The sequence below is a fragment of the Rhinoderma darwinii genome, chromosome 12 (genome assembly GCF_050947455.1).
Source record: "Rhinoderma darwinii isolate aRhiDar2 chromosome 12, aRhiDar2.hap1, whole genome shotgun sequence".
NCBI lineage: Eukaryota > Metazoa > Chordata > Amphibia > Anura > Rhinodermatidae > Rhinoderma > Rhinoderma darwinii.
The window spans coordinates 12,490,554-12,505,891 of NC_134698.1; the positions used below are offsets into that span (position 1 = coordinate 12,490,554).

General features: G+C 43.7%; 1 protein-coding gene across 3 annotated transcripts; it reads right to left on the reverse strand.

Moving 5' to 3' along the window:
- Nucleotides 1–8,175: 8,175 nt before the first annotated feature.
- Nucleotides 8,176–14,375, reverse strand: LOC142664521 (DNA damage-regulated autophagy modulator protein 1-like). 3 transcript variants are annotated; one of them, XR_012851300.1, is made up of 7 exons: nt 14,204–14,375; nt 13,844–13,911; nt 10,502–10,913; nt 10,037–10,095; nt 9,760–9,843; nt 9,351–9,591; nt 8,176–9,150 (listed from the first exon to the last, which is right to left on the reverse strand). XR_012851300.1 is itself a non-coding variant. In XM_075843664.1 (3 exons), exons 1-3 carry the CDS (start codon nt 14,323–14,325, stop codon nt 10,762–10,764), a joined length of 342 nt encoding a protein of 113 aa, XP_075699779.1. In that variant the 5' UTR covers nt 14,326–14,375; the 3' UTR covers nt 10,425–10,761. The 3 variants fall into 2 exon arrangements, 1 of the variants encoding a protein (XP_075699779.1); XM_075843664.1 differs by lacking the exons at nt 8,176–9,150; nt 9,351–9,591; nt 9,760–9,843; nt 10,037–10,095 and having other exon boundaries at nt 10,425–10,913.
- Nucleotides 14,376–15,338: the final 963 nt, after the last annotated feature.

Consider the following 15,338-nt stretch of genomic DNA (forward strand, 5'->3'; position numbering starts at 1 on the left):
CGGCCACGCGATTGATGTACATGTATGTCAGTATGCAGGAAGGGGTTGAGGCGCACGCAGCTCCGCATAAATTTGATGCACATCACTACAATATACTATACTGGCGTAAAAAACACATTTCTTAGTAAATGTCGACCATTATGTATGTCCACCTCACTCTGGTGCTATACATATATATTTATAGGGTTTTCCTGATGTATATAAATAAAATTTAGTCAATGTATTATGAAAAAAAAATCTGCTGCTTTTTAATTTTCTTTGTGTTTTCATTATCCACTATTTTCAAGATCTCTGCTTGCTATCAGTGAATGGAAATATTCTTGTTTACATCCAGAGATTAAAAAGTCTTACAGACCTAAAACTTTCTGCTGTGAAATGCGCACAAATTTGTTGCAGATTTTTCCCATTGAATTCAATGGGTTAGGTGACGACACGTCATCGCTGGGGTCCGGGTGTACAGAGAGCGGTGGGGACCAGGGAAGCGTTGCCTTAAGAGAGCACAAGAGGAGGTGAGAATAGTTGGATTTTTCTAAGAAACTCACCGCAGGGAAACCTGCACCAAATCTGCACGATTTGCAGCGGAAATGTGTGAACGTAGCCAAACCGGTACATTTATGGAGAATTATCCACTTCAGTAGAGAAATTCTAGATTGTAGAAAGTTTCCATCCGGTGCAAGCTGTGTCGAGTCGTAGCCAATCCAACTCCAAAGCAGAAACAAGAAAATAGAGAGACCGCAGCACCTATTTTATTGTTTTTATTAGAGATAGCCAATATTGTAAAAGGCCCGGTCTTTAGATCATCTACTTCAGTACATAGAGCCTAGATTGTAGAAGGCCTGGTCTTTAGATCATCCACTTCAGTAGATAGAGCACAGATTGTATAAGGTCCAGTATTTATATTATTCACTTCAGCAGATAGAGCCTAGATTGTAGTAGACCCAGTCTTTATATTATCCACTTCAGTAGATGGAGCCTCCATACACCAGGATGAATGGTCCTCCTGGTCAATAATCCGTATATTCATCAGTTGAGGAGAGAAGAGGGTTATAAGAGGGTTATACGTAATCTTCTTTGGACTGCATGTACTAATGTTATCCCCATATTAAGTGTCGCTGATGCATCATTACCCAATTTAATAAACAAATAAAGCAACAAAACCTATTTCTTGGAGAATGTGGGAATGGCCACAGCTTTATTTAACACAACCAAACATTTTTGTATCACATGGCCCGGAAGTAACCACTTAATTTATTCACATCTCCTGTGATGCCGCCCACTGTGAAGCGGCGCGCATGTAGGTTCTTCTCCGGATTTTACTCTTCAGAGCCTATCTCCGCCTGCTGTGACATCTGAAAAAACAAAGAAAAACCACAGAAACACGCCTACGCAAAGAAAAAAGGAAGAAGCTGACGAGCCCTAAGAGTCATGGCAAAGAAAAGCAAAGAAATTAAAAGACAGAGAAACACCATAACTACACACCCAAATTTTACCTAAAGAGGGAGGGCGGGAGGGACGTTTGCAGCTCCAGCAGGTAAGATGGTGAACTGCCCTTGACCTCAACTATTTATCTGCTCCTAACCCCTCCTCTATCCCCTTGTCCCACCAATCCCTGCTCCTGATTTTTCCCGCACTTTCCCCCCCCTTCTTTTCCCCTATCACATACAGTCCCAGGCACTTTCTCTATTTGATTTAGTGCCTCAAGACTGCATGTACTAATGTTATCCCCATATTAAGTGTCGCTGATGCATCATTACCCAATTTAATAAACAAATAAAGCAACGAAACCTATTTCTTGGAGAATGTGGGAATGGCCACAGCTTTATTTAACACAACCAAACATTTTTGTATCACATGGCCCTGAAGTAACCACTTAATTTATTTACATCTCCTGTGATGCCGCCCACTGTGAAGCGGCGCGCATGTAGGTTCTTCTCCGGATTTTACTCTTCAGAGCCTATCTCCGCCAAGGAGGATACCGCGAACACCTACGCGGTACTCCGACCACCCCCACCACACAATGCCAAACCAGCCTCCACTCCATCTTGCAGACCCGACAGCATGATGTCGATCCCAATGTCATTGAAATGAACGCCGTCAGATAACTATAAGTCCCCATTGTCACCTTCCAACATCAAATGACGAATTGCTACCCCCCCCAATGGAACGAACAAACCTGGAAATACGAACATTCAACAGCCGTCTTGACCGCTCGATGGCCACAGCACTTCTAGCTTCTCGCCAATGAGTTCGTGCAATCACCTCGGACCAAACAATCACACAATCAGAAAAAAGCTGTTTGAAATGGCCCAAATCAGCCTTGATAAGGGAAAACAACTCAGACAATTTCACATTCCCCAAATCATTTCCCCCAACATGTATAACGAGCACAATTGGACCGCGGCATTCCCGACTAACTTCAACTATTAACGGCAACAGCTGAACCCACCTCAGCCCTCTGATACCTTTCCAGTGCACCTCGGCCGATGACACCCCAAGACTGAGGCCTAAAGGCCGATACTCAGCCCGACGAGCTACCCAGAAAATAAAAGAATGACCAATTATCCATACTTGCGGCCGATGTTCTGAAATGACAAGGAAAGAATCAAAACAACACCAGATCCGGACGCACATAGGACCTATAACAAGTTGAACTCCACCTACCCAGACGTTTAATATCTTCCTCCCCCATACCTAAAGCATTAGCCTCCGTGGCTGCCCCTATTCTAAACGAGTCCCAAACTCAGAAGGATCAACGCCCAAATGCTCCAAACAAGACTTAAGAACGGCTCCAAATTGAAATCGAGTAAGCGGCAAAGAATTAGAGTGTATCAAGAAAGGAACCCCATCAGCTCGAAAAGACAAAAACTCACGCACCAAACGAACTGGACAGAATTCACACCCAATGAATTCACATACAACCAAACACCAACGCCCATCTGATCAGTCTTGGCCGTCACACACATACCCGAACCACTTTTTCCTCCAATAAAACATCCACAAACAGAAGACCCCCAAACCGCTTTGCACTCGGTGACACAAATTCGCTCACCCGCAATGCTGCGAAAAAGGCCAAAGAAAAAGCAGTACGCAGCAAAACAGACTCATAAGGATCAAAGCAAACTGCCGGAACAACCGTCAGAATCCTTAGTAATAAAGCATACGTAATGGGCCTTCTAGCATCCTTCACAATATGCTCCTTCTTCCACCCCTTCAATGCCTGTCTAATAACAAACATTTTAGTCACATCAGTACAACCCCACAACTTCAACATAAACACAATACCAGTCAAACCTTTTGAAACCGTGTACACCGAAGAACCATTAGTACGCATCCGAGACAAATACTCCAACGTAACCTCATAATGCTGCTAATCATTTGTAGGAAAAACTCCGCCAGATAATTCCAACCACTCCGCCCAAGACTTATTATGGCACCGCCATGTACCTGGTACCACAGAACCTTGAACTAGCCGGGCAAGTTCCCCTCGACCAGGGCCCATAAGTGATCCGGGCAACGCTCCCCTTCCAGCCGTGCTCCCGGGTGAAGCTCCCGAAAGACCCCCATCTGCAAACGAGATAAGGCATCTGCGATTTTATTCTCAACACCCGGCACATGTGTGGCCCGAAACCAAATGTTCCATTGCCTGCAACGTAGAGCTAGATGCCTAAGTAACGCCAAAACCGGCAATGATCCAGAAGACAAATTATTAACAGCCTGCACCACTGCCACATTGTCCGTCCAAAAACGTATGCGACTATTCAACATCTTTGAACCCCACAATTCTACTGCAACCACAATGGGAAAGAGTTCTAAAAGTGTCAAATTCAATGTCAGACCCATACTACTCCAGCCCACAGGCCAACGTGCAAAACACCACTCCGCTCCAAAAACCGCACACCGAAACCGACACTGCCAGCAGCATCTGTGAACAGCTGTAACTCAAAACTGGAAACCTCCTCAGACTGACAAATCGCCCTACCATTAAAAGATCGCAAAAAAGTCTGCCACACACGCAAATCATCTTTCATTTGCCTAGTGACACGAATGAAATTATGTGACCGCGAAATACCCCTAGTCGCCAATGATAGGCGTCTAGAGAAAACGCGACCCATGGGAACGATCCTGTAAGCAAAAACCAGCAACCCTAACAGTGACTGAAGATGCTTCAGGGTAACCTTTTTTGATAAAACAAATTTGTCAATGGTAGAAAGCAAACGCGCAAGCTTCTCGTCAGGTAATTTGAAAACCATCTCTTGCGTATCAATTTCAATACCCAAAAACGACAAAATCATGGACCGTCTTGTCCTCCGCTATCGGGACACCAAATTCAGACATTAAAACTCGAAAGGTTTTCAGCAAATAACCACATATTCCTGAATCACTTGGACCTACAAATAAAAAGTTGTCTAAATAATGAATGGCTGAAGAAATACCTGTCTTGAAACGAACTGTCCATTCCAGAAAGGAACCAAAAACTTCAAAATAGTAACATGAGATTGCACAAGGAAAGGTGATGAATCAACCTAAACTTCCCCGGTTCCTTTTTGGGGACCAAGCCAAGAGGAGAAACCCGTAAATTCGTATAAGGTGGCTCCCCAAAGGGGCCCGCCATCCTGCCTAAAGACACTTCATTCAGCACTTTTTCCCGTGCCAAACACATGTTTTCTTTCACCGATTTTAAATTATCTGACAACATCAAAACCGAAGAAAAAACATGCGGAATGAAAAAACCTTTACTGAAGCCCCGACCCAACAGGTCTGCTTCCTGTCTCTTGGGATACCTGGCGAGCCACGGCTCCATCGCGAGAGCGCTCACCGGAGTTCTCCGCTGCACCGGCAGGACCCACCTTGGAAGGTTGTTTTGCCCGTCGGAAACAGCAAAGCGCGGAATGGGCACCCCCGCAGATGGAGCACTCATTACGAAACTTGCAGGAAGAATAGAACCTGCAATGTCCCTCATTGTAGAGCCAACATGCTCCTGTTGGGCGCTGCGCCGCAATACCGGGTGCTGAACCCGAAACTGCGGCTCCTGCCTGAAAGGGCCGAGCCTGCTTTTGAGCCAAAATTAGCTGTAACCACACATCCATCGCCTTTGACGCCCAACCAATGTCAGGCGTCAAAGCCAACCGACTGCGAAATTCCTCGTCATATCTCCACCAAGCTGCACCTCCGTGCAATTTGTGGGCACTGAATATAGTGTCTACATACACAAACAGTTCGGCCCCTTTTTCTGGAAAACGTTGACAAATGACATGAGCCAAGGTAGAAAAACCCTGGAGCCAATTGCCAAAAGTTTTCGCAACTTTTACCTTTTTCTCCGAACCTCTTTCGAAAACACGCTCCTTATCTATCGTCACATGATCGACCGACACCAAGGACCAAGCATCCACAAAGTCATGTTTTTTTTTTTTTTGTTTTGTTTTTTTAAAGGAGCAACACCACAAAACAGTGAATCACGGAATGTCAAGCCAGACATACTGGCCGCCCGCTCAGGCGGAGGCTTAGCCCCCCCTGGCGAAACCAACGGAACCGAAGCTCCGCCTTTAGTACACAAACCATCCAACAAGCTTTTTAATGCAGAAACGAAATCAATAGCAGATAAATCACCCTTAGGTAGCCATGCGTTCCCACATGGAGACTCACCGGAGAAGGGCGTCCTCGTCACTTCCGAGGGTGCATCAACTCTCCCAGACACCGGAACCACAGACAGATCCCCACCAGGTGGACAGGCTGAGGCGACTTCTGGAACTGGAACCAGCGAAGACGAATGACGATCCCTGTGCTCCCGACGACGACGACTCCTCGTGTATCTCCTTCCCGTGCGGCTGGGTGTACTGGCTCCCGACGACGACTGGGACGGCGAAGAAGATGCTGTACTGGAAGACACACTCTTACTCCGGGAACGGCGACGTCTCTCAACCTGATAGCGTGGACGCCCGTGACCACCACGACGATGTCCTCTCCCATGCCGTCTCCTTCGCCGTCTGCGTCTCGCCGACACCGCACCTGGAAGAGAAAACTCCGAAAGAGAAACTGGCAAATCACGTTGCTCCGCAGACTGCCCGCACGGCAACAGATCAATCCACCCAGTGAACTCCTCTCATTCACAGTGCCTGTGCCTGGTAACCACAGGCCACTCACCAGCTCTCTCCCCAGCTCTGTGTCATTTCCAGAACCACCAGCAGGTGGCAGCAACTGCACACCTAACCTGCTGGTGCCTGAGGCCTGCGTCTCTGCTCTCCTGAGACCGCCCCCTCCAGCTCCCCTCTCAACCACGGCCTGCTGTGAGAGGGAGAAAGCTGTCGGGCCGGGAAGAAGAACCAGCGGTGCACTAATAACGGCCACGGCTTCTGCGGCTCCTTGCGGCATTGCACTGCCTGCAGCCCAGATGGGGAGAACTGCAGAAGCTCCCCCAGCCAGGGGAGTGGGTGGCACGACGTCGGGACCGGGTGAAGGGGAGAGCAGGCGACGGCGCCTCTGTCCCGCTCCTGAAGAGCGAACGGTGCCGGCCCGCTTCTGGGTGGCTGAAGGTGGGCTGAGGCTCAAACGGGGAGGAGGCCGAGAAACCCGGCGCAGCCTACCTCTAACTGCTGACGCCGACGGGACTCCACCGCTGCTGACACCGACGACCGCCGCAGGTAAAACCTCCTGCCTGCGATCCCCTGCCAGGAACACCTCCAGCCAGCTTGTACCCTCCGTGGCAACCCGCTGTGCCACCTGCCTCATCAGCTCATCCGCCATCTGCACTCCGGAAAACGCCCTGGACCGCAGAGGAAGATCTCTCACAGGACCAGACGTCTGACGTTTGCAGCTCCAGCAGGTAAGATGGTGAACTGCCCTTGACCTCAACTATTTATCTGCTCCTAACCCCTCCTCTATCCCCTTGTCCCACCAATCCCTGCTCCTGATTTTTCCCGCACTTTCCCCCCCCCTTCTTTCCCCCTATCACATACAGTCCCAGGCACTTTCTCTATTTGATTTAGTGCCTCAAAACATCCCAAAGATGTCGATTCCCTTTCGGCCACATACATTTCTCATGGCCACACCACTTTGTTTCCCCTCTTATCGGCAGGTTTGTAAACCACATCCTTCAGGGACTTTAACCATTTCAGGCTTCTCCATCATTGATAGGTTATCACCATATGGTCTATTAGGATTTTTTTTAAATTCCTTTACAACCAGTTTCACAAATAGATCTACTATCGGGCAAAGTGTAGATTTTTCTGGCTATTCTCCGTTATCTTACTTGATTCTTCATTTTCTTCCTCACACAATAGATCCTCCAATGTTTGGAAGCGTGACTCAAATGACATGGTTCAGTAGTGGGTAGAACCAATTTGCTTAAGATGGTCTGGATGCTTACATTATTATATTTATTACATAATGCTACCATCTGGCTCCCGAAGTAAATACTCTCTTTATATCTCTCATTTGGGGAGGTTGTCATGCTCGTATTAAACTAGAGACCTTTCAACGAGCTAAAGATGGCGGGGGCTTTCCTGCTCAAAATCTATAAGTATATTATTTGGCAGCTCAATTCTCAAGATCTGAAAGGTTTGGAAAGAGAGGGAGATATGGATTCTTGTAATACTCTACTTCACCATTAGTTGAAAACAGACATGTTGTATTAGTTTGTATCAGGCGATAGAAACTAACGTGTTTAAAGTACACACAAAAAAATATCTACTCTATATCTTAAGCACAAACAATGGTGGCGTATTAGAACTAAGCCGGGGATATCAGGCTGTAGACAATTCACCACCTTATTAGATACCGCATGGCTCTCTAAATTACATACAGTCACATAGTAGTTATATCGTGAACACCATCTACCATGCAGGCATAGTCTCAAAGCCAAGTTTTATAGATTTTACCATTGCCTTCAAAAGTCGAGTACTAATAAATCTGCTACAGTGCATTGTATGTAAAATACTTTTTTTTCGGATTGGGGGAAGGGGTCGGGAGAGGGGGGTGGCTTGTTTGTTGTTTTGGGGTGGCTTGTTTGCTGTATGATGTAAAACCTTTAAATAAAAATCACTTGATTTAAAAAGAAGTAAGACCAGAAGCTAATACAAGATCAGGAAACAGCATTCAGGTCAGTGAAGAGGAAAACAGTAACACAGATATGATAAAATACATTTTATTATAGAAATATTAATGTACATGGCTTGGCAAATTCTAGAAGGCCAGGTCTTTAAAGTATCCACTTTAGTAGATGGAGCATAGATTGTAGAAGGTCCAATCTCTATATTATGCAATTTAGTAGATGAAGCCTAGATTGTAGAAGGCCTGGTCTTTATATCATCCACTTCAGTAGATGGAGCCGAGATTGTAGAAGACCCGGTCTTTATATTACCCACTTCAGTAGATAGAGCCGAGATTGTAGAAGGCCTGGTATTTATAACATCCACTTCAGTATATGGAGCCTAGATTGTAGAAGGCTCAGTCTTCATATCATCCACTTCAGTAGATAGAGCCTAGATTGTAGAAGGCTCGGTCTTTATATCATCCACTTCAGTAGATAGAGCCTAGATTGTAGAAGTCCAGATCTTTATATTATCCACTTCAGTAGATGGAGCCCAGATTATAGAAGGCCTGGTCTTTATATGATCGACTTCAGTAGATGGAGCCTAGATTGTAGAAGGCCCGGTCTTTATTTTATCCACTTCAGTAGATGGAGCCTAGATTGCAGAAGGCCTGGTCCTTATATTATCCACTTCAGTAGATGGAGCCTAGATTGTAGAAGCACCAGTCTTTACATGATTCACTTCAGTAGATGGAGCCTAGATTGTAGAAGGCCCAGTAAATGATCCACTTCAGTAGATGGAGCCTTCATACACCAGGATGAATGGTCCTCCTGGTCTCTACTACTTCCTGTGCAGTATATGTTGAGATGTTCAGTCCACACGGGAAGTTATGAGGAATGCCGTAGTTATTAAATGTCCATTTCTCTGTGTCCACCATGATGAATTTAGAATTGGACACTTCCATGAGTACAATCCTGAAGTAACCCCTTGTAGATGTCACTTGATCCAGAATGGAGGGGGAGATGTGACTAGGACGTGCACGTTGTTAGTTACAGTCTGGAAAGTTGTGCATGTCTTCAGACTCCTCGTTGATCTCTTACCATTCATCAGGGGCGTATGAAAACTGAAAATAAAGAAAGACAGAGCTGACATTAACATCCATATTAACACATCCATATATCCGTGATGAGATCCTGTAGACAGTCGAACCTGAAATTGCTGTAAACACAAGACCTCAAACCAGTAGAGGGAATCATCAACAATAATGATAAAATCCTGGAGACATTATATGTAGAGATGTTCTGTAATATTCTTTACACTGACCTTCATGTACTCATTCCTTAGAGTGACAGCAGAACAGGTGTCAGGTGTTATACGGCCCGATGCTGGAAGCTTCTACTGGACATGACATGTTCTATAGATCGTCCTGTAGATCGGGATCTGAGTCTTATGTTCTGCTGTTATTACCTCCTGCATCCAGGTTTCTTCTTCATATATTATTGTCCTGGACCTTCTCACGCATAGTGATGGTGAAGCTTTTCCAGGACATATTCAGACATAAATGCTGAGGAGGCAGGAAAACATATGTCACTTATACAACCAAGATGAGAAACATCCTAACAACCTCCTATTCCACCGAGGGCCACACTACTTCTAATGAAGGCCACATACAATGCACTGGGAGAAACCATACGTGAACCCATGGGTAACACATGTCTGTAAATATACAAACCTGGAGATCTGAATATGTCAGGTAGGTCAGGAGGAAGAAGAAGAGTGTTATCCACTCGGTTATGATGGCCACTATACTGCAGATCTAGAAGACGAGACATAATAGGCAATAGAAGACAATATTACTGCACATTTCTCATCATGAATATCTCTGGTATAATAGAAAATTATAGAAGCTGCAAGAACATGAAGAAAACAAACAATGAAGAACATTGAGATCATATCAAGAAATCAGAAAATACAATGAGAAAATGTATGAAATAAGTAGAAGTTCCTACCTCTTCACATTGACTATCCTCACACAGATGTCCTATTAATGGAATCCTGGATGCAGCACCTTATGGGTGGATGTATATAGGAACATAAACATAAAGATGGATGACATAATTTATCCCTGTATTGTCTGCCCTTATAATCCCAGACATCTCAGGAGGGTCAGGTAGAAGTTAGTACGACCAACCAACCATGAGACAAACTGGAATCTGACTGACTGGTCAAAGGCCTGAAGACGCCACATTATGTTAGGATGGGACTATATGTCTGTCTATATGGGAAAGGGAAAATAGTGAGTGCACGTGCATTTCATAAACTGTTCCTTATTGTAATAAGTGTAATCCCACCGAAGGGACCCTCATGTGAACTCCCTTGGTCAGAAAGAAAAGCCACGAGTGTTTACATGCTGCATTACCATAGAGTGGGGAATCTCTGATCCCTGTTTGGGTCCTTGCATTATAAAAGGATACAGATCGCCGCAGTGATGCCAGTGATGACACTTAATGTCATTCTCACATGGCAGACATATCTGCGGCTGAATGATAATTTGTATAGACATTTGGATTGGACCAGGTTGTATAGGGGCCCACATCCAAATGCCAATACCGCTCCTGCTTGATGGATGATCTCATACTCGAACATCTAGAGAAGAAACACAAGTAGATTAGGCTAGAACTTTCTCCAATCACTTTGCGTTTAGCTGTGTATGAGGGTTTAATGGTGGATGATATTAACTAACCGTAAAGGAGCCGGTCAACACTATTCCAATACATGACGTCAAGGCCAGTCCAAGCAGGATCTTCTGTGCCCACTCCTGATTCATATCACAGGCTGCTGCCCGGAACATCATGAATTTATACTGGGCAAAAGCCATGGCAAAACCTGGAAGAGAAGGAAAGAAATGAGAACATCTAGTGAACATCTATGACCCAGTGTGTGGAAGACCCGACTAGAGGTGACGCTCTGTAGGATCTGGTCATTTCATGCTGAGCTTGTTGGGAAAGTCTCTGTTGATGAAAACCTCTGTAACAGTGACAACAATATAGTTACATTTTACTTAGGCCCCATGCACATGACCGTATTTCCCCCCCCCCGTAAATACTAGTGTAAATACGGGTCCTTTGTCACACGTTTTTAACCCGTATTTAACCTGTATTTACGGCCCTTTTTTCTCTGCTTCTCTTTATTCAAAAATTTAAATCAGGCATATAAGCCTGCAGTCAGGGGAATCCCCTGACGTCGCCTAGCAACGCTCCCTTAATTACGGGTGACACACGTAACCATCCGTAATTACGGGAGCTCCATAGACTTCTATGGGTCTGCCCATGCCGTAATTACGGCCTGAAATAGGACATTCTCTATATTTTTCAATGGCTCGGGCACCTTCCCGTAAGCAAACGGGAAGGTACCCGTGGCCAATAGAAGTCTATGGACCCGTAATTACGGCCCGTAATTACGGGAGTTTTTACGGTCGTGTGCATGGGACCTTATACTGTAAAAAACAAACACAAGCTAAGAAGGGAGGGCAAAAACACTTAATTTTAACCCCTTAATGACCAGGCCTTTTTGCAAGTTATTGACCAATGATTTTTTTTTTCGTTTTTTCACTGTCGCATTCTAAGGGTATGTGCACACACAAACTCAAAAACTTCTGAAAATACAGACCTGTTTCCAAGGGAAAACAGCTCCTGATTTTCAGCCGTCTTTTAATCAAACTCGCGTTTTTCGCAGCGTTTTTTACGGCCGTTTTTTGGGCTGTTTTTCTATAGAGTCAATGAAAAACGGCTCCAAAAACGGCTCAAGAAGTGACGTGCACTTCTTTTTCACGGGCATCTTTTTACATGCTATTTTTGGAAAACGAGGCGTAAAAAAACGCACAGTCGGAGCAGAACGCCGTATTTCCCATTGAAAGCAATGGGCAGATGTTTGGAGGCATTCTCCTTCTGATCTTTCAGCCGTTTTTCGGGATGTTTACGGCCCGAAAAATGGCTGAATACACTACATGTGAACATACCCTAGGAGTCGTAACTTTTATTTTGTTCCGTCGACATAACCGTATAAGGGCTTGTTTTTTGCGGGACGAGTTGTATGATTTAATTTTACCATTTTTGGGTGCATATAATATGTTGATTAACTTTTATTAACTTTATTTTAGGAAAGAATTGAAAATAAGCAGCTATTCCACCATTGATTTTCACGTTTTAAATGTATGCCGTACATTGGAAAATGAAAAACTGTTTTAATTTAAAAAAAAATACTTGTTTTTGCATCGCCGCATTCCAAGAGCAGTAACCTTTATTTTTCTGTCGATGTGGCCATATGAGGCCTTTTTTGTGGGACAATGTGTAGTTTTCATTGGTAGTATTTTGACACTTATTGATTAACTTTTATTTTATTTTTTTATGGGGGGAGTGTGAGAAAAAAAGGAATTTTGCAGTTGTTTTTTGTGCTTTTACTGGATGCTGTTCACCCAACGGTTTAATTAATGTGTTAACTTTATTGTTTGAGTCATTATGATCGCGGCGATACCTTATATGTGTTTGTTTATTGTTTGTTTGCTTGTTTGTTTTTACACTTTTACTAAATAAAACTATTTTTTGGGGAAAAAAGTGGTTTTATTTTATTTTTACTGTAATCTTTTTTTTTAATGAAAACTTTAACTATTTTACTGGTTTTTTTTTAGTGCCACTAGGGGACTTCACTTTGCGATCTTCTGATCGCTTATATAATGCTTTGGTATATTTAGTATACACCATTATTGCCTGTCAGTGCAAAACTGACAGGCAATCTATTATACCATGTCTCCAGTAGGGCCTAATAGGCAGTTGCTGAAGGCAGTCCTAGGGGCCTTTGTTAAGGCCCTGGCTGCCATGGAAACCGAACGGCACCTTAAAAGAGCTAAATAAAGTCAGCAAAAATACAAAATGAAAAGCAGGTGGACCAGGATAGCAAATCAAATCCCCCAAAAATTATTAAAATATATAAATGCAGAAAAGCCAACGTCTGAACATGTAGGACCCCTAGATAATGGTAATGGGGAGTTGGTCACAGGGGATCAAGAGAAGCAGAGTTACTAAATGGGTTCTTTAGCTCTGTATATACAACAGAAGAAAGAGCAGCTGATGTAGCCGGTGCCAGTGCTGGTAATACATCACTTATTACACTGAATTGGATGAATGTAGATATGGTCCTAGCTAAATTAAATAAAAAAAATGTACACAAGGCCCCGGGACCAGATGGGTTACACCCCAGAGCTCTTAAACGCTATGTACACCTTTAAAATTTATATATCTTTTCCGGGTTTTTTTTTTTTACTAAAATTGCCCATGAGTGTGATTGCTGCAACTTCCTAAATACATTTTAATAAAATTATATTTACTTTTGGAGATACAGCTGCTTTATATTCTGTATACAGAGCAGCAGTAACTTGCGCTGAGACCTGAATCCGTCAGGACATGCAAAGATCCACCTGCGGTATCTCAAAAAGTAAAAATAATTTTGAATAACATTTATTTACCAATCACAATGATGGACAATTTTATGCCCCAAAAAAAAGTCAACGTGTAGAATTCTTGTTTAAATGTTCATTCCATTTTTTTTTTTAAACCTTCCTCTGGATCAAAAGGGGAAAAACAAAGTCCTATAATTTCTCCCATCACTTCCCTCTCTCCCATCACTTGGTTGAACTTGATGGACATATGTTTTTGTTTTTTTGTTAACCGCACTAACTATGTAACCTGTGATGGAGAAGGAAATCCCAGTAATAAGAACAACCAATTATTCTTCACTTTCCACCAGTGGTTATCACTTACCCAGAATGGCCGTGCCCACGAGCACTATCGTAAACATCACCGACTGGGGGTATCGGACTCCCGTTTCACTGCGAATAAGAGAAAAGAGACGTCAGGGAAACAGTGCAGGAGCGGGAGACAAACGCTGTCACTTTAACAGAACATTGAGGGAACATTTCTGAATGTCACAGATGTGTAATAATGACCCAGAGACTTCTATGAACTTGATGTTAACACTTCATAGAGTTCTTCTACTTGTAATGTCCTGTATAGAATCACTTATAAGATGACACTTCCCTGCTGTATAATAAAGTAACAACGCTCAATATATAACGTCACTATGAAGATAACGTCATGTCATCTGTAATGTTCTCCACGTACCTGATGTAAATCATCAGCCGGCCATTGTCCTGGTCCAGGGTTAAGGTGTAGCAGAGCAATATCCCTCCCAGGCACAGATGGAACACAAGGATGGGCAAGAATGCCAAACCCTTAATCTCCATTGAAAATTGTGACAAAGCGAAAATCACAAAGAAACGCACAGCAATGCAGCTGCAATCTCCCTCTGAATACACAGAAAGTGACACTGTGCTGCGTCACCGCCTTTTAGAACCTCCCAACTGTGATGTCATCAGAGTGATGTCACAATGGAAAACTGCATAAGTCTGGATGTTTCCAGGAAGGCGACAACATCCTGTGATGTCACAATGGAAAACTTTATTAGTCTGCACATGATCAGGGCTGAACGTTAAGGCTCGGTATTTTCTATGGCTGCTCCGTTATTGTCCAGTCTAATACCACAGAATAGAATTGCCGCCTGAGATCGCATGAATTATATTAATTAGGAATAATAAAAACTCTACTATGGACTATCCACAGGCGCATTTGTGGCGGATATTTCTGGCACCTGCCCTTACTGATCCTACTATTATACCGCAAGGGTTAATAGTGGAGAATACACATAGTCGCACGGTGTACTGTATACAGGTTTCGGCATACACTGTGCGCCAATCACAGCTTCTCGGCCACGCGATTGATGTACATGTATGTCAGTATGCAGGAAGGGGTTGAGGCGCACGCAGCTCCGCATAAATTTTATGCACATCACTACAATATACTTTACTGGCGTAAAAAACACATTTCTTAGTAAATGTCGGCCATTATGTATATCCACCTCACTCTGGTGCTATACATATATATTTATAGGGTTTTCCTGATGTATATAAATAAAATTTAGTCAATGTATTACGAAAAAAAAATCTGCTGCTTTTTAATTTTCTTTGTGTTTTCATTATCCACTATTTTCAAGATCTCTGCTGGCTATCAGTGAATGGAAATATTCTTGTTTACATTCAGAGATTAAAAAGCCTTACAGACCTAACACTTTCTGCTGTGAAATGCACACAAATTTGTTGCAGATATTTCCCATTGAATTCAATGGGTTAGGTGACGACACGTCATCGCTGGGGGCCGGGTGTACAGAGAGCGGTGGGGACCAGGGAAGCGTTGCCATGAG